Here is a 24628-nt window from a genome sequence, read left to right on the forward strand (position 1 = left end):
CCACAGGAAAGAGTAAGAGAGACCCAAGGCTGGGGAGGACTGAGAGCGGTGCCCAGGGACACACTTGTGAAACAGTGCAGCAAATGAACACAGGACTGCAGTGAGCCCAACCGGGCTACACCCCAGCGGGGAAATGTATTCAAGCATACCGATGCCCAGAAAATAAGAACCACCCATCCACACAATGGGCTCCCTCAGCCATGGAAAGGAACGAAACTCTGACACAGGCCATAACAGGAAAACACAAGGCACTCATTCCAGGAAAATTAGGTAGACATGACCACAGGTATGTGATTCATTTATAGGAAGAGTTGAGACAGAAAGTAGGTGCTTGTCGGGAAAGGAGGGAGATGTGAGGAGGAACTGCTAAGCAGGGTCATGACCCAGGTGGTGACACTCCGTACAGGCACGACGTTTACTTCACAGCTGTGGGTCTCAGGTCACTGGAACGCACCTTCATTTAAAACCCACATGCTCCCTTGCTGGGGCCAGCACTGCCCCCTGAGGATGAGCACAGTCAGTCCAGGGTTTGCCCTTTCTCAGGCTGGAGCCCTCTCTGGAGAGGACACTTTCCTAGGCACCCTGAGTCTTGTGGCGAGTGTAGTCTGTGCCTATCTTTCCTGGCTGCCATTCCTTGGTTCTGGGACACCAGAGGAAAGCCCACGTAAGCTACTCGGACATAGAGGATTCCTATAGGGAGCTGAGCGTTAGGAGGGGAGGGTGCTGGCCTCAGCAGCCACCTGCTGGACTTGGGTGTGGAAACCAGTCGGTGTCTCTGAAAGCCAAGAAGTCCCAGCAGGGAGGATGGAAGCCAGTCCTGACTTCTGAACTCTATTTCCGGGTCTGCTCACGGGCTGCCACGAAGTTTAGCAGGTCAATGGCGGTGACAACACCAAACACCATCAGCTGCTTGCTGGACACGCCATTGTTGCGGTCTAGGGAAGAGAAATAGCTGCTGGATTAAAGGTGACAAGGCGGGACACAGAGCTGTTCTGAGGCCACCAAGAGACCATTCCCCAGACTCCAAGCTGGAGCAAAGTACCAGCTACCCTTGTTCCAGCTGAGCCACGTGGATGAAGCCAGAGAGCAGCTCCTCTCACCAGCAGAATGCTGAATGCTGTCTGGGACAGAGAACCGGAAACCAACCCAGGCTCCCCAGAATGGATGGCCTGGCAGGTGCCTCTTCTCAGCCTATGTCCACAGGCCATGTGCAGTGCCACACTACCAGGACAAGCCTCAGGCTCTCTTTCTGGCCCAGAACCCTGCCTGGCAACCAGGACGTTTTTAGTTCACTTCATCTGAGGAGACCGGAGTTTCATAATCAGCTTGGGCCTGGCCCTATACCCCACGGCCTACAGAGAGGGCCAGGCTAACAGTTTTATATCAATTCGGGAGGATGCAGGGAGCCCAGGCTTCTGTCCACACAGTCATCCAGGCATGTGAGGGCCTGAGAGGAACATAGGGGCTTCCCATGAGCAGGGCCTAGGACCTGGCCTGGTTCACCAGTTCTAAGGGGCGCTAGGCTGCCAACTTGGCCTACAGTCCTTGGCATGTACCCATCACCATAATGGTGGGCTGGGCCCTTGGTGCCAGATCCCTCTCTCTGCAGATACATGTCCTGTCAGGTCTGTCCTCAGGAGAGCCCATGCTGGCATGACTCCTCGGGAGGCTCAGCAGTCCACACAAACGAATTAAGACAGAGGCCCCCTTGGGGGAGACCCATCAGGGACAGGCATCTCACTGGTCTATCTGGAACCCCAGCAAAGGACAGAGAAACCCTGAAGAAATCAGCTGTTGCATGGGAAACACTGAAGCCGAGGGACCATTTGTCTGGTTCTGGGACCCCCACAGAGCAAGCCACAGCAAGCTCCAGTTAGGCAGCCTAGTTCCCCACACAGGGTTAGGGAGTTGTGGTAACACTCGGCTCTGTCTTTTACCCCAGCTGCCCCTGTCATTGCTGCTGCTGCTGCTGCTGTTGTCCTGTTTGTTTGAGATGTTCAAAAATTAGGAGTGTCCCCACCCCCCTTAACCCAACTTTAGAGGTCCAGGTCCCTAGATGCCCTTGAGAAGCTGTGACTCTGACCCTGAGGGCCGCTTCCTAGGGGCTGGGATGGGCGAGTTGTACATACCTGTGGGCCCCCCCACCACTCCTGACCAGGCCTGGTCTCGTGCTGTAGAAGCCAAGGACGGGAGAGGGGTTAGACAAGGGGCCATCCCCCACATGCAGGCCAGCCTTAGGGCCGGATATAAGGCCCTCCCAAAATGGAAGAATGAAAGTCTCACCCCACTGAGACTTAAGGGTGTCATCCCCTCCTACGGATGTTGACATTGGAAAAGGAGCTGAGAGCAGGAAGGACAGACTGACTATTCCATACGCACAGCCCGTGGCTCACAAGATCAGTATCTCCTGGGGAGTGTCATCAAGGGTCAAGAATGTCCGCTGTCCCCAGTTCCTGTCAGACTGGTCCCCCAGCGTCCTTCAGGCTGCCTGCTGTCTTAGCCTATGGGTCTAGTATAATTCTATTCTATTTAAACAAGTGACATGGGGACTCACTGGAGCAGGAGGTGCCCTTTGGGCACGTGACTAGACTTAACAGGCACACAGGGAGAGACTCAGGATGTCAGAAGCTACGGTGGGAAGACGAGGACCATGGACTCCCCATCACCCACTAGGGAGCATGTCTGGCTACCGCACATAGCACGCATGCATACCACGAGAGCCTGGGCCAGGCATGGCCAATGTCCAGGGCTTGACATCCTGCCCCCCCACCCAAAAAGAACCCAGCACCAAAAGTGGGGTTCCACTCACATTGGATCTGCTCATGGACCACCAGGGCGAAGTGGTCCATCTCCAGGATGTGGGAGAGCATGCCCAGTGTGTCGGTCAGGTGGATCTGCAAGAGAAGCTGTGTCCATGCTGGCCCTCAGAGCCATCAGCCCCCCATAGACTGGAAGGCAAGACAGCACGACACTCTCAATAGCTGCTCAGGTGAGATTCAAGTAAACAAAAAGCCACGAGCGCACAGAGCCGTATCACGTTCAGTGTTCTGGCAACCTGCCTGAATGCTGCCTTGAGATTTGACTCCAACCCCATGGCTTCTGTTTGGAGGCCAAACTAGCGGGCAGGCCAGTGGTTGTGAGGTCTATAAAAGATGAACCAAGAGTCTAGAGTTTTTACTGGACTGCACCCAAGGTTTATGTGACAGTGGTGACCTTCAGCTGAAGGGACCTTGAACCCCGTAAGCAAGCTGTCTGGTTTCCTAGGGATGGTGAAGGTCAGGACATGATATCCCCCCTGCCTTGAAGGCCCAACTTCCTTCCGCCCCTCTGGAAAATCGTACCGGCTTGAACTGCTTGTAGAGGACTTTGCAGACTTCGTCTGATGGCCGCACCTTCCCAGCAAGCAGGGAGGACAACATGTTCCCGAGAGTCACCATCCCTAGGATGGCCCTGGAGAGAGCACAGGATTTAGCGGGGGAGAGAGACAAGGGTGAAAGAGGGGGTCTCTGGCTAACATGGAGTTCCTCTTAAGGACCTGACCCAAGAGCTGGAGAAATGGCTCAGTGACCAAGAACACTGACTGCTCTTTCAGAGAGAAGACCTGGGTTCAGTTCCCAGCACCCGCATGGCAGTTCACAACCATCTGTAAGGGCCACAAGCACTAAGCATACAGGTGGTGTACACACACACACACACACACACACACACACACACACACACACACCACTCGCTCTCTTTTTTTAAGATTTATTTACTTATTTTTTAAAGATTTATTCATTTATTTTATATAAGTACACTGTAGCTGTCTTCAGACACACCAGAAGAGGGCATCAGATCTCTTACAGATGGTTGTGAGCCACCATGTAGTTGCTGGGAGTTGAACTCAGGACCTCTGGAAGAGTAGTCGGGTGCTCTTAACCACTGAGCCATCTCTCCAGCCCAAGATTTATTTATTTTATATTTATAGATGGTTGTGAGCCACCATGTGGTTGCTGGGAATTGAACTCTAACCACTGAGCCATCTCTCCAGCCCACACCACTCACTCTCCCCCCCCCCCCAAGTGGGGGACCGAACCCAGGGCCTTGCCAAGCCAAGCCAAGCGCTCTACCACTGAGCTAAATCCCCAACCCCTCACACCACTCACTCTTAAAGGGGCCAAGCCTCCCACCTGGCTCTGTTGCTAGGAAACCTCATCAGGCTTCGGTGTCTGGAACTTTTCTCAGGCCATGTGCTTGGATTATGTGCCTCTTCGTTGGATGGCAAATATCTTTGGACTGTCTTAGACTTCCCAGATCCCAAATAATGACACCAAGATTTATTATTATTTATAAAAGCTTAGGCACCACACACACACACACACACACACACAGAGGCAAAACACTTGTACGCATAAAAATGTAATTGGGGAGGTAGAACAGAGGAACCCACAGAGGAGGGACATAAAGCTTGGGGTTGGGGATTTAGCTCAGTGGTAGAGCCCTTGCCTAGGGAGCGCAAGGCCCTGGGTTTGGTCCCCAGCTCTGAAAAAAAGAAAAAAGAAAAAAGAAAAAAAAGAAAAAAAAGTTCTATGATGTCTCCCCAGGGGTCCAGGGTGACCAGCCATCAGACTTTATTTATTTATTTTATGTATAAGTACACTGTAACTGTCTTCAGACACACCAGAAGAGGGCATCAAATCCCATTACAGATGGTTGTGAGCCACCATGTGGTTGCTGGGATTTGAACTCAGGACCTCAGGAAGAGCAGTCAGTGCTCTAACCACTGAGCAATATCTCCAGCCCCGCCATCAGACTTTTGAGGATGCTGGTCAACCAGGCCTCCTTACCATGCATTCTCTGGGTGCCACCCCCTTCTTCCTAGGGCAGTCTGAGGGCCTGCATATTTCCAATGAACTGGAAGGCAGGGGGACAGAAACACTGAGACCTGAAGAGTTACTATGGCCCAGTGTCAGCTGCTCAGGGACAAGGTGGTCAGCAGGCTGTCTGTGGCTCTGGACAGCGTACTCGAACTGACCACGCTCAGCCTGTCGCTGTCCTTCCCATTTAGTGACACGGAGACAGAGACCTGGGGAACGGGATCTTGGATCCTGGCACAGTCTAAAGTCAGAGCCCTGGACTGCAGTGAGGGAGAGACTGACCCAGACTCGTTGACCACAGGTGCCTGGTCAAAACCCTTCTCCCGGAGGATGGCGATGGTGTGCTCACAGGTGACAGTGGGCAACACGGTCAGCGGTGCTGATAGGCTCAGCTCTTGGACACGCAGATGCCACCACCTGAAGGAAGGGGCGGGACAGGGCAGCAATGGAGCAGGAGATAAGGCCAGGAGAGAACCACCACGATGGGATACCGGAAGGCCTCCTTTCCTGCTCACCCAGGGATGGGGCAGGGCATTCTTACCAGGGTCTCTTCACGGAGAGCTCCTCCTTCATGAAGCCTTTCTGCAGCATCCATTTGTCACTCAAGAACTTGGACCTGCAGGGTCAGTGTGTCACCAAGGCCTCTGACCCCAGTTGGAGGTACAACCATGGTCAGGGGTGAGGTTCTGTCTTGGGTCTTACTGTTTCTGCATATATCGAAAGGATGCCAGAGCTCCAGGGAGACAGAGAACTCAGGGTTACTGGGTATCTGGATCGAAGGTCCTGAGTTCAAATCCCAGCAACCACAGGGTGGCTCACAACCATCTGTAATGGGCATCTGATCTATAATGTGATCTGATAGCCTCTTCTGGTGTGTCTGAAGACTGCTACAGTGTGCTTTAATTTTTTTTCTTTTATTTAAATTTACAATTTAATGTTTTTTTTTTTTTTTTTTTGCTTCTTTTTTTCGGAGCTGGGGATCGAACCCAGGGCCTTGCGCTTCCTAGGCAAGCGCTCTACCGCTGAGCTAAATCCCCAACCCCAAATTTACAATTTAAATGTTATCCCATTTCCCCTCCAGAAACATGCTATCCTATCCCCCACCCTGCTTCTATGAGGGATCTCCCTCACCCACCCACCCACCACTTCCCACCTCCCTGCCATGACATTCCCCTACACTGGGGCATCGAGCCTTGGCAGTACCATGGGTCTCGCTTCCCATTGATGTCCAACAAGACCATCCTCTGCTACATATGCAGATGGACCCATAGGTCTATCCCTATGTTCTCTTGGGATTGGTGGTTTAGTCCCTGGGAGGTTTGGGGGGCGGTGTGTCTCATTAGTTGATATTGTTGTTCTTCTTATGGGGTTGCAAACCCCTTCAGTGTACTTATATATGATAAATAAATCTTTATTTTTAAAAATGCAACCAAGGAGGTTGCTTCTAGAAGCCTCTGTGATCAGAACCTCTCTTGCAGGTTCCTGGGCAGGCTCCTCCTTGGACCCCTAGGTCTGCCCAGAGGCTGCTGAGAAATGGCAGTACAGGACAGAGATGGCCACTACCCCCCAGCACACACTCATGCACTCTCATAGAAAATGCCCAAGGGGGGTTGGGGATTTAGCTCAGCGGTAGAGCGCTTGCCTAGCAAGCGAAGGTCCTGGGTTCGGTCCCCAGCTCCGAAAAAAAGAAAAAAAAAAAAAAAAAAAAGAACAAAAAAAGAAAAAAAGAAAATGCCCAAGTGCTTTGGGACCCTTGAACACACACATGCTCTCACCACTAGAACCATGCACAACAGGCCCGCCATACGTTGGGAGAGACAGATGGCTTCTAGTTTGTTTGTCCCCCTACCTGGAAGCCAGCAGGATGCCCATGGACCATGCCTGGTCCTGCCAGGCTGAGAAGCTCTACACAGACATTACTCTATATAGCTCACACAGTCTGTGGGTAAAGCCCAAGGTGAGGAAAGTGTGGGTTTCCCATCTCAACCGCTCCCGTTGCTTGTGAGCCCTGTTGCAGAGTGGCTCCCCCTAGCTCAGCCAGGAACCCCGGGCATCTGGCAGAACTTCAAACCTGCTGGACACAGGTGGCCAGGCAGGGAGCTGGGGACTGACCTGCAAGTGCTGTTATCTATTGGTACCAACAAGCTTCACCGGCTACTTACTGAGCGCATCCCGAAAAGTCCTATGAGAACCCAGCCAGGGAACACTCACCCTCCCAGGTCCAGTTTAGGACAGCCAATGAAGTGGCAGAGCTGGTGAAGGGGCGGAGAATCATCCCATGTCAGTACAGCTTGGCCCAAGGCACCCAGAAACCCCCAAGGGTTAACGAAGCCAAACGGAAGAAAACAGGACAGAAGGGGTACATAAGGAGAACACTTATCCGTCACTTAAGCCGTCGCCATGGACACACGTAGAGCGCATGTGCGCACACACAGGCTCAGGATGGAGCGGTACAAAGTGAACACTGGCTCCGAAGACATAGAGGATCCTGGGACTCGCAGGCTTATGAGGCCCAGCTCCCGTCTACCCCTTTCTCTGCATCCCACAGACAGCGCTTAGGGGACAGTAGCCAGGAGGGCGATGGGGACCAGGGGTGTGCCTTACATGTAGTTGCGCACAGAGTCGGGCAGGATGACCACACAGCGCTGTCCTTCCTTTAGCTCCTGGGCAGCCTTCACAGCCACGGCCATAGCGCTGCCTGAACTCCCACCTGTGGAGAGGACCGTCAGACCTGCCCATCTGTTTGCACCTGCACGTGTGTTTGCACACACATCTATGCCAACACTGTAGAAATATCTGTGGGAGTCATTCACACATAGATATGAATACCCCATCCCTGTGCGTATCGCGCATGTCCATACGTGCTCTGGAATGATTTGGACACGCTCGGGAAGGATCTGTAGGAATCTCTAGCCAAAAACCGAAAGGACACCATCACTCTGGATCACCTTCCTCCTCACAGTCGATGAAGCTTGTGCCCATCTCCTAATTAAACCCTCACTAAGGCATTGATTGGGGAGACCCTGGGGCAAGTGAGCCTTCGTGCTCAGCCAGAACAGGGGCTGATGGCAGGATCCTCTGAGCCAACGCCTTGACCTAAGCAAAGAGCCAACCAAGGACGTGTGTCTCACTGACTACCCATAACCGCCACGCAAGGCAAATAGGTGACATTAGGGACCATCGTAAGAGCCCCAAGCTCACTGCGACACTGACCATATAGAGGCCTAGACCTGGGACCTCCAGAGAGAGCCAAAAGCTCTCCAATTGGGGCTCATCAGGGTTTAGAGAGGTCATCCTGGTGTCTCTCACAGAAGACCGTGGTTCTTCTGGAGGCCCAGGGTTATACCACTTACACCAAGGGCTCAAGTACCCCAAGACTCCCCGTAGTGGTTACGCTCAAAGTTATTTTCAGTCAGGAGAGAGGGCTTATTCCCTTTCTTCTGAGTGCTTGGCCATGCTGGGGCTGACTGCCTTCCCCTTCCCCGCTCCAACACGGCTAAAACATGGGGCCATATTTATAGAGCAAGCCCAGGCACACTTGGTGTTCGCCACATGTCAGGTTTAACGCAAGCCACTAGGGTTTCTGCTGCCCTGCAGTCAGGCAGTGGTGAGCTGTCCACCCTAAAGAGAGTGACCGAGGAGCTCGGGGTGGGAGGAAAGGTGGAGAGGTCACTTTTAGATGTACCTCAGCTGCACAGAAAACTAGGAAGGCAAAAAGTGCTACCCCAGTTCCCTCTGGGCTCTCTCCTCAACTCCTTCAAGGGACCAGGTCCCAGCATGTCCTAACCTGGAGCTGCTATGGACTGAGCCCCACTCCCTCATTCCAGGGATAGGAAAAAAGCCAGAAGAGCTTGCCCCAAAAGACTGGAAGGTGGTGGCGGCTCACACCTTCAATGCCAGCACTTGGAAGGCAAAAGGAGGCAGATCTCTATAAGTTCAAGACCAGCCTGCTCTACAGAGCGATTCCAGGACAGTCAGGGCTGCACAGTAAAACCCTGTCTCAAAAACAACAACAAAAAACAAACAAAAAAACTAGAAGTGTGGGGAGGCTAGGGGGAGGGAAGGCAACTACTGGAAAGATGGCCCAGTGGTTAGAGCACTGACTGCTCCTCCAGAGGTCCTGAGTTCAATTCCCAGCAACCACATGGTGGCTTACAATCATCTGTAATGGGATCTGATGCCCTCTTCTGGTGCGTTTGAAAACATCTACAGTGTACTCGCATAAAATAAATAAATAGATTTTTTAAAAAAGATTTATTTATTATATATAAGCACACTGTAACTATCTTCAGACATATCAGAAAAGGGCATCAGATCCCATTACAGATGGTTGTGAGGCACCATGTGGTTGCTGGGATTTGAACTCAGGACCTCTGGAAGAGTATAGTGCTCTAACCACTGAGCCATCTCTCCAGCCCATAAATAAATCTTAAAAACAAATTAAAAACCTAGAAGGTCTATGCCTGTGCATCCTGCCCTGGTCTCCACAGGTGACTCCAGGGAGCTGCAGAGGACAAGCAAACTGAGCTAAGGAAGGTAAGAAGAACCTGGACAGACAAACGCCCCCAGCTGTCACCCAGCCTCAGAATGACCATGAATTTCATACACTTTTTCCTCGAAGGCAGCACACACATCCTGGATGGTCTTCTACCCAGTCGCCCACGGGGCTTGCTCAGCCACTCACCGCACAGCAGTCCCTCCTGGGAGATGAGCATGCGGGCGAAGGCGAAGGAATCGTCATCATTGCTCTTGAACCACCTATCCACCACCTGTGGCAACCGGGGTCAAGGCCTGAGGTCAGGACAAAGGATCTGGGGGGCGGGGCAACCTCACAGAAGACACGCCCCCAACCCATCCCACCCCTGATCAGCAAGCCTAGACTTCTCTGCCCTTCCGAGACCCATTATGCTTTGCGGAGTAACTCAGACCATCAACATCTTTTTTGGTTTGGTGGCCTCTGCTAACATCGCCTTTGTCTGTCTGTCCTTCGCCTCTGTCTGTCCTTCCCTTTGCATCTCAGAGCTGCGTCAGACGCAAACTTGAACAGGGTATTGTGTTTCAGCCTGTCTCAGCCCCTGTACCAGCACCTCCCTCTTCCGTCCCTCAATATCTGGGGCAGCTGGAGTGCCAGAATGCAGAAGTAAGTTAAGGACCCGGCAGCAGCCCGTGGCTAGCACTTTGGCTCAACCTACCGCCCTGTCCAGGACGGTGGGGATGAAGTCGTAGCCGATCCCTTCCACCTCATAGGCTGTTTGCTCCGTCTGGTTCAGCTCCTCGGGCTCCGCGAGGATGGACCCCTCGGGATCTACACCGATGATCTGCAGGGTGGGCAGCTTTAGGGTTCAGGTCATGGAGAAGTCCAACCCATCTGATGGCCACTCCCATCAGAAAGGATATTGCCCCACTGATATCCATCTGTTAATGACTGGCTCACAGGATGCACATGCTAGTCCCAGATCAGAGGAGGGTAAGTCTCCCAGAATCCCAGGCAAGAAACAGGAAGGCCACACCCTACTGGGGCTATTATCCAGCACAAGGTATTTGGAAAGGTCTTTCCAGTGCTGCTCTAGGAAGGGTCCCAGTCGTGGGCATTTGGAGAGCCTTTGGGGACTCTGGACACTGACCTCTTCCTGGAGGGTGGGCAGTCTTATGGGGTGAAAATGCCTGTTTCTATGTGCCTACCCCTAGCCCAGTGGTTCATAACCTTCTTAATGCTGAGGCCCTTTAATACAAGTTCGTCAATTATTTGTTGTTATTTAGTAACTCTAATTTTGCTGTTATGAATCATAATGTAAACATCTGACATACAGGCTATCTGATATGCAATCCCCTAAAGGGCTTGTGACCCACAGGTTGAGAACCATCGCCCCCTAACCCAACCTGGGACTGTGTTAGGTGGCTTCTGGGCTAATCCAAAGGGTTTCATCCCACTCAGGGGAGACACCTAGCAGCTATGCGCCTCTGAACACAGGTTAGGTCCAGGCCCACCCTCTCAGACACCCTGTCTGTGCCAGCACCACCCAGCCTACCACACTCACTTTACAACCTGGGCACTTCTCCTTCAGCTTCCTCGCGATACCCGTGATGGTGCCACCCGTGCCTGCTGAAGCCACCAGCATGTCCACCTTCCCTGGAGGAGGGAGGACATTCTCAGGCCACAGCCAAGCCAGCCCACCACTCTTCTTGTTATTTTTAAGATTTATTTATTTATTATCTATAAGTACACTGTCACTGTCTTCAGACACACCAGAAGAGGGCATCAGATCCCATTGCAGATGGTTGTGAGTCACCATGTGGTTGCTGGGAATTGAACTCAGGACCTCTGGAGGAGCAGTCAGTGCTCTAACCACTGAGCCATCTCTCCAGCCTGAGCCCATCACTCTTAACAACCACTCCATCAGGGGGTTGGGGATTTAGCTCAGTGGTAGAGCGCTTGCCTAGGAAGCACAAGGCCCTGGGTTCGGTCCCCAGCTCCGGGAGAAAAAAAAAAAAAAAAAAGAACCAAAAACAACCACTCCATCGAAATCAGGTCAGTGAGATAAACTTAAACATCGACCGTCAGTGCCTCTGTCTGTGGACGGGATGACTACAGGGCTGCTGTCTGCACTGTGTCCTTGGCCTTTGAACTACCCATGTAGGTGAATCTACAAGGATGGGACAGCTGGGGAGCTCAAAGTCTGGCAGAGGTAAGCTGTGGATGGTGTGCCTTCCTAGGCCGTTTGATTCTTGGGCGATCGCAGAGCAGCAAACTAGATTTTTACGACACAGGAAAAATGGCCAGCGTTGAGGCTGAGAACTGACCCAGACTCTCACATCGCCAATGCTCAGCACCTGACAAGTCTGAGCCAGGCAAACTCAGGAATGTGCCTGGAGCCTGCCAAATGAGAGAATTCTCACTCATAAACCTGGGTGAGCAAACACTTGGGCTTTTACCATCCAGCTCCTGGGCATGGAACGAGTCTACACCCAGGACAATGCCAACATCAGGTTCCAAATGGGAGGCCAAGGCTGGTACTTTCCAGCACCTTCTCTCACCGAGGACCTTTTAGAGACATGTGTCCCACCAGTCCCAGGAGCTAGGCAGTCAGGATACATCTCATGCCTATACTGAGAGGAAGCGAGTCGCAGCTATCACCATGGAAACTCTGAAGGTGAGAAAAGCTAACCGCCAAATTCAATGTCCCTCGATCCCCTGATAGGAAGCCAGCACCAGCAGGAGCTGAACAGTTTCTACAGCCGGGAGGACACAGGGGTGGAACACAGACTGAGCCCCGTGTCTCAGACACAGGTGAGGCAGAGGCAGAGGGCAAGAGGGCTCAGAGGAAGGGGAAACTTCTCTAGAAACCATTTCCCAGAGAGGGATGTTTAGGCTGAGTTTAACAAGGAGCAGGGGGGGTTGGGGATTTAGCTCAGTGGTAGAGCGCTTGCCTAGGAAGCTCAAGGCCCTGGGTTCGGTCCCCAGCTCCGAAAAAAAGAACAAAAAAAAAAAAAAAAAAAAAAAAAAGGTGTGGCTGTAATCAAGTTGGGTGGAGGGGTAGGAAGCACGCACCGTCGCACTGCTGCAGGATCTCCTCTGCGGTGTCATCGTAGTGCGCCAAGGGGTTGCTGGCATTGCGGTACTGTGCGGGAAAACAGAGTTGTGAGCTGGTCAAAACAGCCGGCATCGTGCATGGACACTGGACGGTGAGCTCCGTGCTGGCCAGCAAGTTCCACAGCAAACGGCCTAAAGAACCTTATCTCAGGCCCTCACATACAAGATATTAAAACCTGGTCGCCATAGTGTGAAAGTAATCCAGAAGAGAAATGAACAGAGGGGGAGGCCTTGGGGAGCAGAGGGCAGGTTCTTAGACATTTTACATCTTCAGAGCTGGGGGGGGGGTCATCTGAAGGTCCGGGGGTTGTGTCCAATGGGACAGCTCTCCAACGCTGACACTGAGACAGCAGAAACCAAAGGCTCTACCACTGAGTATGGCCTGGAGCAACTCCCCAGAGGAAGAAGTTTGTTGCTGGGCAAAAACCAATCCCTCGGTCTCCCAAAAGAGTCCCACTTGAACACAAATCTCTGACCACAGATTTGCCTCCTCGGGCATTGAGCTGGTGGAGAAGACAGCTGACCTGGTCCAGAATGTGAGAATTGGGGATTTCGTTCTTCAGTCGCCATGCCACTCCTACGTGGGACTCGGGGGAATCGAATCTGGCGTTGGTGGGCGTCCTCACAATCTCAGCTCCCAGAGCTCGCAGCACATCCACCTGTCCCGGGGTGGGAAAAACCACGCCTTTATCACTGTGCCTGGGCACCGGCCTAAGTGGCACCCTCCGGGGTCCCTGCCCTTGCACCTACCCCAGCTCGCCTTTGCTTTTAGTTGGTAAAGAAAGACTTTTATTAAAGCTGAGGTCACACAAGGACGCAGGCACGCACGCGGGCACGCACGCAGGCACGCATGCAGGCACGCATGCAGGCACGCCCCCGCCCCGCCCCGCTCCCGCAGCTCTATCTGAAATAGCAATAGCCCTTCAACCCGTGACCTCCCGCCGGCCACGCCCTCCACCTAGTCCCTTGCTAGGCTACCCTTGGTGCACCTTCTCCATACTCATCTTCTCAGGCATCACGATAATGCAGCGATAGCCCTTCACAGCAGCTGCCAGAGCCAGCCCGATCCCTGAGGGTCACATGCGGAGCGTTAAGAGGGGCCTGTGCCTAAAGCCCTGTGCCTCCCTACCACCTGCCTGGGATACCAGGGATAAACCCCAGAAGCACGGAAGGTCAAAGGGCCCCTGTTCTGGGAAGGAACCCCACACTCTGATGGCGATCTGACAGCCAGGTACACCAATGCGCTTCTGGGTCTTAGGCAGAACAGAACATGCACATCTGGAAAGAGGCAGCCAGTGGCTAGCCTTTTGATCTCTCTATGGGTGTGCATGGGTCAGGGACCTTAAGCCTCTGCTCTGCCCCAAGCGGTCCTGCCCCCACCTGTGTTGCCAGAAGTTGGCTCAATGATCGTGTCTCCGGGCTTCAAGGTTCCGGCTCGCTCAGCGTCTTCAATCATCCGGAGGCTGATGCGGTCCTTCACACTCCCACCGGCGTTGAAGAACTCACACTTGGCCACTGAGAAGCAAACACGAGGCAGAGAAAGGACTCTGGTCCCAGCACATTCCTACCATCCTCAGCTACCTGATACGCGTCCAGGATGAAGGCTGGCCTTGGTGTTTGCCACTCCATATCCACTGGCCCCCTCTGTACCTGGACACTCCTGGTTACAGTGGGCCTGTCTCCCACCTGCCCTGCAGACCCAGGGCAACACTGAGTGAGAAGACAGTCAAGAGCCCGTGGGTGGGTGGTTGGAAAACGTGTCCCAGCAGCAGGAGCACACGAAGCAGGCGTCTGGATTTGAGGCCCCACACTCCAGCAGCGTAGCCAGCTCAAGCAACCCCAGTCAGACCACCTTAAGCCTCTGCCTCAGCTGCCCCAAACTTCTCTATCCTGGAGTGCTTCTATCATCCTTGGTCAGCTAGCCCAACCCTCACGCTCAGCCCCGCCCCCAGCGGACATCACCTCCTTCCAATCTGGACCCTTCCTCCCACCACAGGGCTGGATAAGCGCGAGGTACTCTAAAACATGCACAGACCGCCATCTTGGCTGGTTCTTGGTTCTGAATCCTACCACGAACACACTGTCCCCTAGAGCTGGAGGAGATTCTGTGGGCACAGAGGGGCTCTGACGTCTGCTCACTTGGCCCCAGCCCTAGGCCACATCATACATCTCCTCAGATCTGTGACACTGCCCTCCAGGCCGAGCCAACTTAGCCCTTACCTCAATTAATAGCGCGGGCTATGAATACCTACACCCCTGCTTGGGAACAGCTCCCATTCCTGGATGAGCTGCATTCATCTGGGACCTAATCCCACTCTAGCACTTGGGAGAGAGAGGCAGGCAATCTCTATGGTTCAGGGCCAGCCTGGGCTACACAGTGAATTCCAGGTCAGCCAGAACTATACAGTGAAACCTTGTCTCAAAGCATAAAACAAAGTGGGGCACTGGTGGTGTATGCCTTTAATGCCAGCACTTGGGTGGCAGAGGCAGGTGAATCTCTTGAGCTGGGGGCCAGCCTGGTCTGCAGAGTGAGTTCCAGGACCGACAGGGCTACCCAGAGAATCTGTCTCAATAAACAAAAAAACAGGGTGGAGAGACGGCTCAATGGTTAAGAGCACTGACTGCTCTTCCAGAGGTCCTGAGTTCAATTCCCAGCAACCACATGGTGGCTCACAACCATCTGTAATCTGTAATGAAATCTGATGCCCTCTTCTGGTGTGGCTGAAGACAGCGTCTATCTATCTATCTATCTATCTATCTATCTATCTATCTATCCATATATCTATATATCCATCTGTCCATCCATCCATCTATCATCTATCTAGTCTATCTTATGTATGTAGTATGTATATATGTATGTATCTATTTATCTATCTATCGATCTATCTATCTGTCTATCCATATATCTATATATCCATCTGTCCATCCATCCGTCTATCATCTATCCAGTCTATCTTATTATTTGTAGTATGTATGTATGTATGTATGTATGTATGTATCTATCTATCTATCTATGTATGTATCTATCTGTCTATCCATATATCTATATATCCATCTGTCCATCCATCTGTCTATCATCTATCTAGTCTATCTTATGTATGTAGTATGTATATATGTATGTATCTATTTATCTATCTATCGATCTGTCTATCCATATATCTATATATCCATCTGTCCATCCATCCGTCTATCATCTATCCAGTCTATCTTATTATTTGTAGTATGTATGTATGTATGTATATATCTATCTATCTATCTATCTATCTATCTATCATCTATCTATCTATCTATTGCTTCACTTCTACCTTTGCCTTTTCTCTGCAGGACCTTACCAGACTGCCACCATAGCCCCAGATTTCCCTGGCCATCAGTTGGAAAGGGACCATCTCAGTCACTAACACACATCCTTCATCCCAGCAGGACTCCCACTGCCAGCACCCCCAGAGCCTCAGCTAAGGGTCACCCTAGGGCTCCAGTCCAGGATGGAGGTAGCTCCAGGAGAGCCAAACACTCACACAGCTCGCACTTGAGTCCTGCATTCTTGGAGATCCTGTTGATTCTGACCATAGGGGTGTTGCCAATTTTCCTCAGAATATCTGGCAAAATTTTCGGGGATTTTGTCCTAAAACAGAGAGAAGAGGCCATTCGGGAAACAAAACAGAGTAACAGTTGAGCCTTGCTGTTGTGGGATATTTGATCACACTGTGAACCCCGACATTGGGTCATTTACTGAAGAAAGCAGTTTCTCGTTGTGGTGCGGCTCAGCCTTATTCCTCTGGCTGGAATACAGAAATGCTCTTAGCACACACCTTTAATTCCAAACAATGAAGGGAGAGTTAGGGTTGGGGATTTAGCTCAGTGGTAGAGCGCTTGCCTAGGAAGCGCAAGGCCCTCTGGGTTCGGTCCCCAGCTCCGAAAAAAAGAACCAAAAAAAAAAAAAAAAAAAAAAGAAAGAAAGAAAGAAAGAAAGTGGCAGACAAAGAGACAAAGTGACAGATTGGAGAAAGATTTGACAGAAGAGGATAGGCCCAACTCTTAGGAAAAAAGAGAGAAGAGACTACTTAAGGGAAAGGAGTGGAGAGAGAGAGAGAGAGAGAGAGAGAGAGAGAGAGAGAGACAGAGAGAGAGAGAGAGAGAGGAGGGAGAGAGGAAGAGAAGGAAAGAGAAGGAAAGGGAGAGAGGGAGAGACAGGTTTTCACAGGTGAAGACAGAACAAGTCAGAGAACGAGAAGGAGCCAGAAGATTAGAACAGATTGCCAGAGTTGATTTGAAGCCAAGCAGAGCAAAAAGTCAGAGGTCAAGAGAGAAGGCAGATTGCGTCAGCCAGCCAGATGTCAGAAAGAACTAGGAAGGGGTGAGCTGATTCAGCAGTAAGTCTCAGAGGCTGAAAACACTCTAGGACTAGACTAGCTTGTATGGAGGCTAGAAGCTTCCAGGACTAGGCCTAGGTCACCAGACAGAGGCCTTAAGCCTCCGAGAGGACAATTACTTCAGGCAAATAAAAGATACTGTTATACCCTGGCATGGTGTGCATTTAGGAAATCAAGAATTAAAGGAGTGCCTCGGGTAAGGCCTGGGCTGTGGAAGGCCTGGCAGATCCACAGCCGGCATAAATAGCACACACAGTCACCCACCCAAGGACAGTGACATTTGAAGCCAGTTTGAGGGACTGGACCTCCAAGTAACTTCCATTCCCTGGGTCTGACTGTGCCCTTGCATCTCATAGGATGTTATGGATAGGAAGCTAAATTAAGGACATGCTCCCCGCCATGATAGTAAAGAACTAAACCTCTGAGACTGCAAGCCAGCCCAATTAAATGGTCATGGCGTCTCTTCACAGAAATAAAACCCCAATTAACACACCTCTTCAACGTCTAGTTTGGTTAGTTTCTTCCAAAATTCCTTTTATTACCCTTCAAATGGTCCTACAAGATAGGCACCGGCTCTCCCTTCCAGATTGGCTCACAAAACATCATACTCTACACTGGGCCAAAGGACAAAAAAGAAAGAAAGAAAGGAAGGAAGAAAGAAAGAAAGAAAGGAAGGAAGGAAGGAAGAAAGGAAGGAAGAAAGAAAGAAAGGAAGGAAGGAAGAAAGAAAGGAAGGAAGAAAGAAGGAAGAAAGAAAGGAAAAGAAAAAGAAAAAATCCCAGGGGGTCCCTCCTCTCAACAGTGTCACAAGTTCATTATACCAATGGACTCCAAAGTCCCTCTCTTGTTTTCAGCCTCTACTCAGCCTTCTGGAAGGACTGGTATCTCACAGGGTTACAGCTCCAGACGGGACTATCTTAGGGATGACAACCATTGCCAACCACATCTGTGCTGTCTCTCACCCCTGGGATCCCTCCATCTCCTCCTCCTCTCTCTAAAATGCCAGTCTTCCTCAACTTCCTGTCTTGTGACCTTATGATTGATCAGTGAGGCCGACTAGCCACACCCATGTCCTTATCGAGACCTAAAACAATTCGAGAAGACATCTGCTCCGTGCTACCACACACCATTAATGACTTGGCTTTGCTAATCTGTCAGAAAAAGACATGTAAAAGGCCAAAAGTAAGATCAAAACGCTGCTTGTTCTAATAACAAGTGTGACTACTTAGGAGTCTGGCTCCTGGTGACTTAGTGACATCTTACATTGATACAAGGGACCTAAGGCCTGTGACTCCAGGCCAGGCCTCGCCCTATGCTTAAGTCACCTTCTGCTAACTCCTAACAACCTGTGCTACCTGAATGAATGGCTACCCTTAAAAGAGACATGCTATAAAATTACTTAACAAGGGTTGGGGATTTAGCTCAGTGGTAGAGCGCTTGCTTAGCAAGCATAAGGCCCTGGGTTCAGTCCCCAGCTCCGAAAAGAAAAAAAAATTACTTAACGAGAGAGAGAATGGCACCCTGTCCACAGACCCAAATTCAGACCCAGTGCAGACGGCCCATGAGGTGAGACCATGTGTGAGGATGGCTTATAAATGCTCGGCCCAGAGAGTGGCACTTTTAGAAGGTGTGGCCTTGTTGGAATAGGTATGACCTTATTGGAGTAGGTGTGTCACCGTGGGCGTGGGCTTTAAGACCCTCATCCTAGCTGTCTGGAAGTCTGTATGCTGCCTGCAGCCTTCAGATGAAGGTGTAGAACTCTCAGCTCCTCCTGCACTATGCCTGCCTGGACGCTGCCGTGTTCTTACCTTGATGATGATGGACTGAACCTCTGAACCTGTAGGCCAGCTCCAATTAAATGTTGCTCTTTATAAGACTTGCCTTGGTCATGGTGCCTGTTCACAGCAGTAAAACCCTGACTAAGACATCATGTAACTTCTCCCTAATTTATAGGAGAGCTCTCAGCAGGCAAAATGGCACACTGTAATTCCAACCCTTAGGACACAGAGCTGGACAATCTGGGTTTCCAGGTCATTCTTGGCTACATAATGACTTTGAAGCTAGCCTGGAGATACATCGAGATCCTGTCTGGGACATCCGTACCCAGATCTCACTCCCTCTCAGCCTCATGGTCCCTCCCTCTCTGGGAATTCACCTGCTATAGATAACACATTGTAGTTAATTCTCTCTCTTCCTCTCTTTTGAGCCCTGGTAAAATTCTTTGACTGCTCACGTCACCAGTCTTCCGGTTGCTGTGTCCTATAACAGCAAGCGACTGTCTCAAACTACAAACAGCCAGGCATGATGCCATATGCCTTTAATCCTAGCTAGTACTTGGGGAGGCTGAGGCAGGAGGATTGCTCTAAATTCAAGGCCCAGGCCAATCTAGGGTTTAAAACAAGACCTTGTCTCAAACGCCCTGCCTTGTAGACCATAGACCCAGCCTCTGTCTTGCTTGAGAATTTTTTTTTCTTTTTTTTCGGAGCTGGGGACCGAACCCAGGGCCTTGCGCTTGCTAGGCAAGCGCTCTACCACTGAGCTAAATCCCCAACCCCTTGCTTGAGAATTTTAACCCTCTGATCCCTCAGCCCCGGGCCGCCAGAACATCCCAACTGCCTTCCGCTCAGGTCCCTCGCAGGGGTAGGTCCTCCGGTATCATGCTCTCAGAGTCCCCAGAAGCCTGGCGTTACCGGGCCAGCAAGGCAGAAGTGGTGCCAAGAAACAAAGGGCCCAGAGCTATAAGCCTGTGACGGGTCAAGCCTCTGGCAGCATTTCGACGGTAGCACAGTGTGACCAGAACGGTTTCCAGAGCAGTCTCTCCATGCTCTCCATGCACGGCCTCCAGGCTCCGGGGTGGCTGCACGCCCACGCACTCCCTGCCTGTGTTACACTCATCAACCCCGCTCAGGCTTCAAGGCTTGCCGGGCTACTGGGCCCTGGCTTCCTGCCCTCCTGCCCCAGGCTTCTCACACTGGAGCCAAACTAACTAACTAGAGAGAAGCCTCAGTCACCTTTGGCCCCGAGTCGGGGGAGGAGTCAAGAAGCTGGAGTGTCGGGGTGGAAGAAGAAGCTGCCTGGGGGCCAACAGGCGCAACAGGTTGGACTCTAACCAGATCTACAAGAGAGGCAGAGTCATGTCATGGAGAAGAGCTGGATGTGTTCTCTTCCTGGCTGTCCTTGACCTGAACCCCGGGGAGCCAGGCAGGGACCGGCTTTAGGATACAGGCTCAGGCGTGCTCACTCCGCAAGTTATCAGAAGTTTGTTCAGGTGATGGTCTGTCATCCATCCCAACTGTCTGTACTTTGCCAGCGCAGAAGGGCAGCTCCGCGGGGTCTCAGGAACCCCAATTCCTCAACAGGGCTGCCTGCAGCCTACCTATCCCTCACTCTGCAGTTACAGGCATCAAGAGCCTCTGGAAGTGGGTGGTTTGTCTCACCCTAATCAACCTGTCTCATCTTTCTCTCTGCCCACATCTGCCCCCATACCAGGTGCCCGGAGCCAGTGCCTCCCAGCAGAGTGTGGGAGCCTCCCAATGACTCTTAACAAAGCAGGGCCAATCAGCGGGATGACAAACCTGCCCTTAAGTCATACACATCTTTGAACAAGCAGTTCCCAGGCCCTCAGGAGCCCTTGGGAGGGGTTGAAGGATGGGGTCAGCTCTCTTGTGCTTCCTGCAGCCGCAGGGCTCTCACCCCTTGCTGTGTTGTCCTGGCAAGAACTCATCTAACCAGCTCCCACTTGTCTCCTGACTTCCCAGAACTGGAGTCCATTCAATAGGCAGAGATTCTAGTTTACAAATTTTCATTTTCTCCCCCCTTTGGTCCCTTAATAAGTGCTACCTTCCACACCAGGCCAGGCCTCACTCAGACTTCTGAACCAATATAACCATAAATGTTGGCGGCCACCCACAGGGAACAGGACTCCCAAATTTAAAACACAAATCCTTTCACCCACCTGTTTGAATTCGAAGACATTAAGGAAATGACAATCCTAAGAGTTTTTTACAACCAGGGTGGGAACCTGCATGGCTTTAACCTGGGTGCTTTAGAACAGGGCGGGACACTGCCCATGTTCCTAAGCCAACTAACTACTGACCTAACTGACTGTGTTTGGAATGGTTTCTATTATCTATCAGTGCCAAAGACAGTCTTTGCCCAACCATAAAAGAAGCTCACCAGAGCGAAACACACAGTACCAAAAGAAGCCTAGGCCTCTCTTGGCTTAGCCTTCATTGTTTCTAACCCCCCAACCCCCACCCACACAGTGATCTGCAGGTATGGCCTCCACATCCCTCCCCCACCCCCTAAGGAAATAAACCCACCATCTTGGGATCAAAGACAGAGACTTACGGCACTGTGTGGTAATGTGGGGAATCCGCCATGGGCCTGCCCAGCTGCCAAGTACATCTGCTTGGGGTATCAGGCGAGATCCAGACTCTTTCCTTGTCCCCTGAGGCTCCCTTCTCCAGTTGCCCTTTTTCTGGCTGTACCTCCAAGTCCTGGGGGCACCCTGCAGAGCCATCTTCACACTGGGATGTCCCTGAAGGCATGCTGGGATTTGCTGAGGTCGCAGAAACCTGTTGGTTTAGTAGTTGACTCTCCTGTCCCCCTCTGGGCGTGTTGGCTCCACTCAGACAAGCTTTGCAAGGATGGGAGACAAGGAGCAGGGTGCAGCTGCTGTGGAAAAACGGTTAGGTTCCTTTCAGAAAGTTAAACATAAACTGAATGACCCAGCAATTCGATCCTGAGGCAGAGATCCAAAAGCCACGAAAAGAGATATTTATAATGGCTGTCCCAGCCCAAAGGTGACCATCACCCAAAGTCACTGAGGAATGGCTGTACAAAAATGTGTCCTGTCCATGAGACAGAGTACTCTCCAGCCACATAGAGGAATGGCTGGCGGCTGGAGAGATGGCCCAGCGGTTAAAAGCGCTTGCTTTTATGACCATGAGGACTGGAGTTTAGCATGCATGTACACACAGTCATAGACACAAATAAGTAAATCTTCTTGTGTTTTTTTTAAAAGGGATGGACTAACTCCAAAGGCAGAGTGTTCAGCGAAAGGAGTCAATCATACACTCAAGGAGGTTTCGTTTACACGGAGTGAGTAGAGTAATCAAATGTCCTGTGATTTCACATCTGAGGGTCCCAGAGCAAGTAAACCAATGGGAACACAGCAGAGAGGACATTAGAGGCTGGCAAGAATGTCGTGGTTTATAAAAAAGAAAAAGAAAAAGAAGCCAGGGATATGTTTGGTAGAGGCTCGGTATGGTGTGGGGGAAGGAGTGCCTCTTTGAGTCCATGCTGAGGTATCCCTTGCCCCTGATGGTATAGTATAGAATAATAGAGTTCATTTAGAGTATGGAGAGGGAAGTTGAAGGGGTAGTAGACACACACACACACACACACACAGAGAGAGAGAGAGAGAGAGAGAGAGAGAGAGAGAGAGAGAGAGAGAGAGAGAGAGAAGAGGCTGGCCAATAGCACATGGGGGCGGGGAATAAGGAGAGAGGGAACAGAGAGAAAAGGAGAGAGCAAGAGTGAGAGAGAGGAGGGGGCCAGCAGCCCCTTTTACAGAGTGTCAGGCACACCTAGCCGTTGCCAGGTAACTGTGGGGCAGAGCCTAGACAAAATGCCAACAGAGATTGTTGAATGCACAGGGTCTTTGAAGATGATGAAAAAAAAATACGAGTCTGGTCCTATTTTTCATTCTGTAGCTGTGATTAAAACAAAACAGAACACACTGACCAAAAGCAACTGCAGGGAGAAAAGGTTTATTTCGATTTCAGTTCTAGGACCGTCAGGGAAAGCAGTAGTCACACTGTTTGTTTCCACAGTCAAGAAGGGAGAGAAACAAAGGTACCCATGCTGCCTGCTCTCATCTCTCCTTCCCTGGCCTTATACATACAGTTCAGGAATCCCTGCCTGGAGGATAGTGCAGCTCACTGATCGGCTCTTTTTACATCAAGTAACGAGCAAGTCAATTTTCTACAGACCTGGCCCCCCCCCCAGGCCAGTCTGACCTAGGCAGTTCCTCTGTTGAGACCCCTTCTCAGGTGACTCTAAACTGTGTCGAGGTGACATTTAACATGAGCCAAAGCCTTGTATAGACAGCGACAGCAGTTGCACAATCTTCTGGACAAAGTGGAAAGGTGCAGCCTTCCTGTCGGCCATCTCTGCACATCAGACTAAGCTGCAGATTCAAATTATCCAGAGGTTGGATGTGTAGCTTGATGGGAGGAGATGTGACGGCTGTCAAGTGCCAAGCCAACTGGCAAGGGGGAAAACGTGTGTGCACATAACATGTACACATTTTCTTGTCATTATTCCATGAAGAGAGCAGCATCACAGCTGCTTTGGAAAAAAAAATTTAAGCTGGGTGTCATAATCCCAGCATTCAGGAGGCAGGTGACACTCTTGTGAGTTCAAGGTCAGCTTGGTCTACTTAGTAAGTTCCAAGACAGCCAGGGCTATGCAGAGATCCTGCCTCAAACAAAAACAATGAATTTTTTTTTAAGATTTACTAATATGTATGGGGGTGTTTGGCTCGCATATATGTATGTGCACTGCATATGTGCCTGCTGCTCTTGGAGGCGGGAAGAGAGGAGAGGGTCAGATCCCCTGGAAATGTAGTTACGTATGATCGTGAGCCACTAGGGCCTTCTGCGAGAACTGAAGGGCTCTTTCTTAATCACTGAGCCATCTCTCCATATTCCCGAACTTTTGTTTGCCTAACATGGACACCTTGAGGGTGTTCTAAGTATGCTAGATGTGACCTAGCACTCCCATGTGAAGTCAGGAGCCCCACCTAGCCCTGCCCCATCTTATTCCTTCCCTTGGCGGAGGAGGGGCAACTAACATTAAAACGCATGCGCCCAGTCGGTGGCCTAGGCAGGTGCTTCTCTCCTTAGCTCCAAGACCCCTCTCTAAAACATCCTCTTGCTAGGCGAACAACTGGGCTGCAGAACTCTCCAGAACCCGCATTTCGCCCAGTGCCATTCCTTAAGTGTCCTCACGGAACAGAAAGCCGTTGAACAACCCAAACCCAAACTTGTCTTGGCGAACGTGGCCCAGGGCATCCTGCATCCCTCCCGGCTAGCACGGAGAGGCCACTCTTCCAGTAGGTTTTTCGTAGGACTATCACGTTCCAGCACAGACCGCCTGGCCACTCGACCTTCGGAAGGGGCGGTGGGCTGGGGACAGTGTGTGGCAGTGATGTGGGAAACCCTCCGCAAGTTGCAAGTTGTACAGCCCTAAGTCTCGCGCCCTCCCCCGCCCTCACCAGGTCCCGCACAAAGTGGAGGACCTGCCTTCCCCGCGCCTCAGCCACCCCGCACGACACTACTTCAATATTTACCCCCACCCCGGCACCAGTGCCCCAAAGAACAATTTGCGAAACAGCGGTCTCCATCCAAAACAGGGGAAATCGATGACCGGTACCGGGGCATCGCGTCACCCTAGAACCCGGCTCCACGCTCAGAGACACTGGGTCGTGGGGCCTGGGGCCACGTGGGTGCTCAGCATAGGGCTGCGGGGAGGTGGATACTTGCGGGAAGTGGGCAACGGATGCAGGTGGCAGCGGAGTGGCTGGACAAGTCAGGCCCCCCCGGTGGGATCACGGGGACCTTAGCGAGCCGGGACACCGAGCTCGCGAGCTGGCACTGCTCTGCGCGTCTAGGTGCAGCTGAAGCCAATTCCGTGCCCAGGGATGGGGAGTGCCCGCGGGTTACCGAACCCCAGCGAGGATCTCGCTGTGTGCGCGACGTGGGAGTCAGTGCAGCCCGAGCTCACCTAGACTCAGACGCGGGAAA

General features: G+C 51.6%; 1 protein-coding gene across 1 annotated transcript; it reads right to left on the reverse strand.

Annotated features, from left to right (window-relative positions):
• Positions 1–96: 96 nt before the first annotated feature.
• On the reverse strand, positions 97–24628 carry Cbs (cystathionine beta synthase). Its single transcript, NM_012522.2, has 16 exons — positions 24609–24628; positions 21168–21491; positions 15963–16069; positions 13828–13962; positions 13437–13516; positions 12972–13106; positions 12406–12475; positions 10895–10986; positions 10049–10174; positions 9541–9625; positions 7461–7566; positions 5398–5472; positions 5139–5273; positions 3342–3450; positions 2810–2894; positions 97–935 (listed from the first exon to the last, which is right to left on the reverse strand). The coding sequence occupies exons 2-16, from the start codon at positions 21365–21367 to the stop codon at positions 832–834; spliced, it is 1644 nt and encodes a 547-aa protein (NP_036654.2). The 5' UTR covers positions 21368–21491; positions 24609–24628; the 3' UTR covers positions 97–831.

This window comes from Rattus norvegicus, chromosome 20, assembly GCF_036323735.1.
Source record: "Rattus norvegicus strain BN/NHsdMcwi chromosome 20, GRCr8, whole genome shotgun sequence".
NCBI classification, from domain to species: Eukaryota; Metazoa; Chordata; class Mammalia; order Rodentia; family Muridae; genus Rattus; species Rattus norvegicus.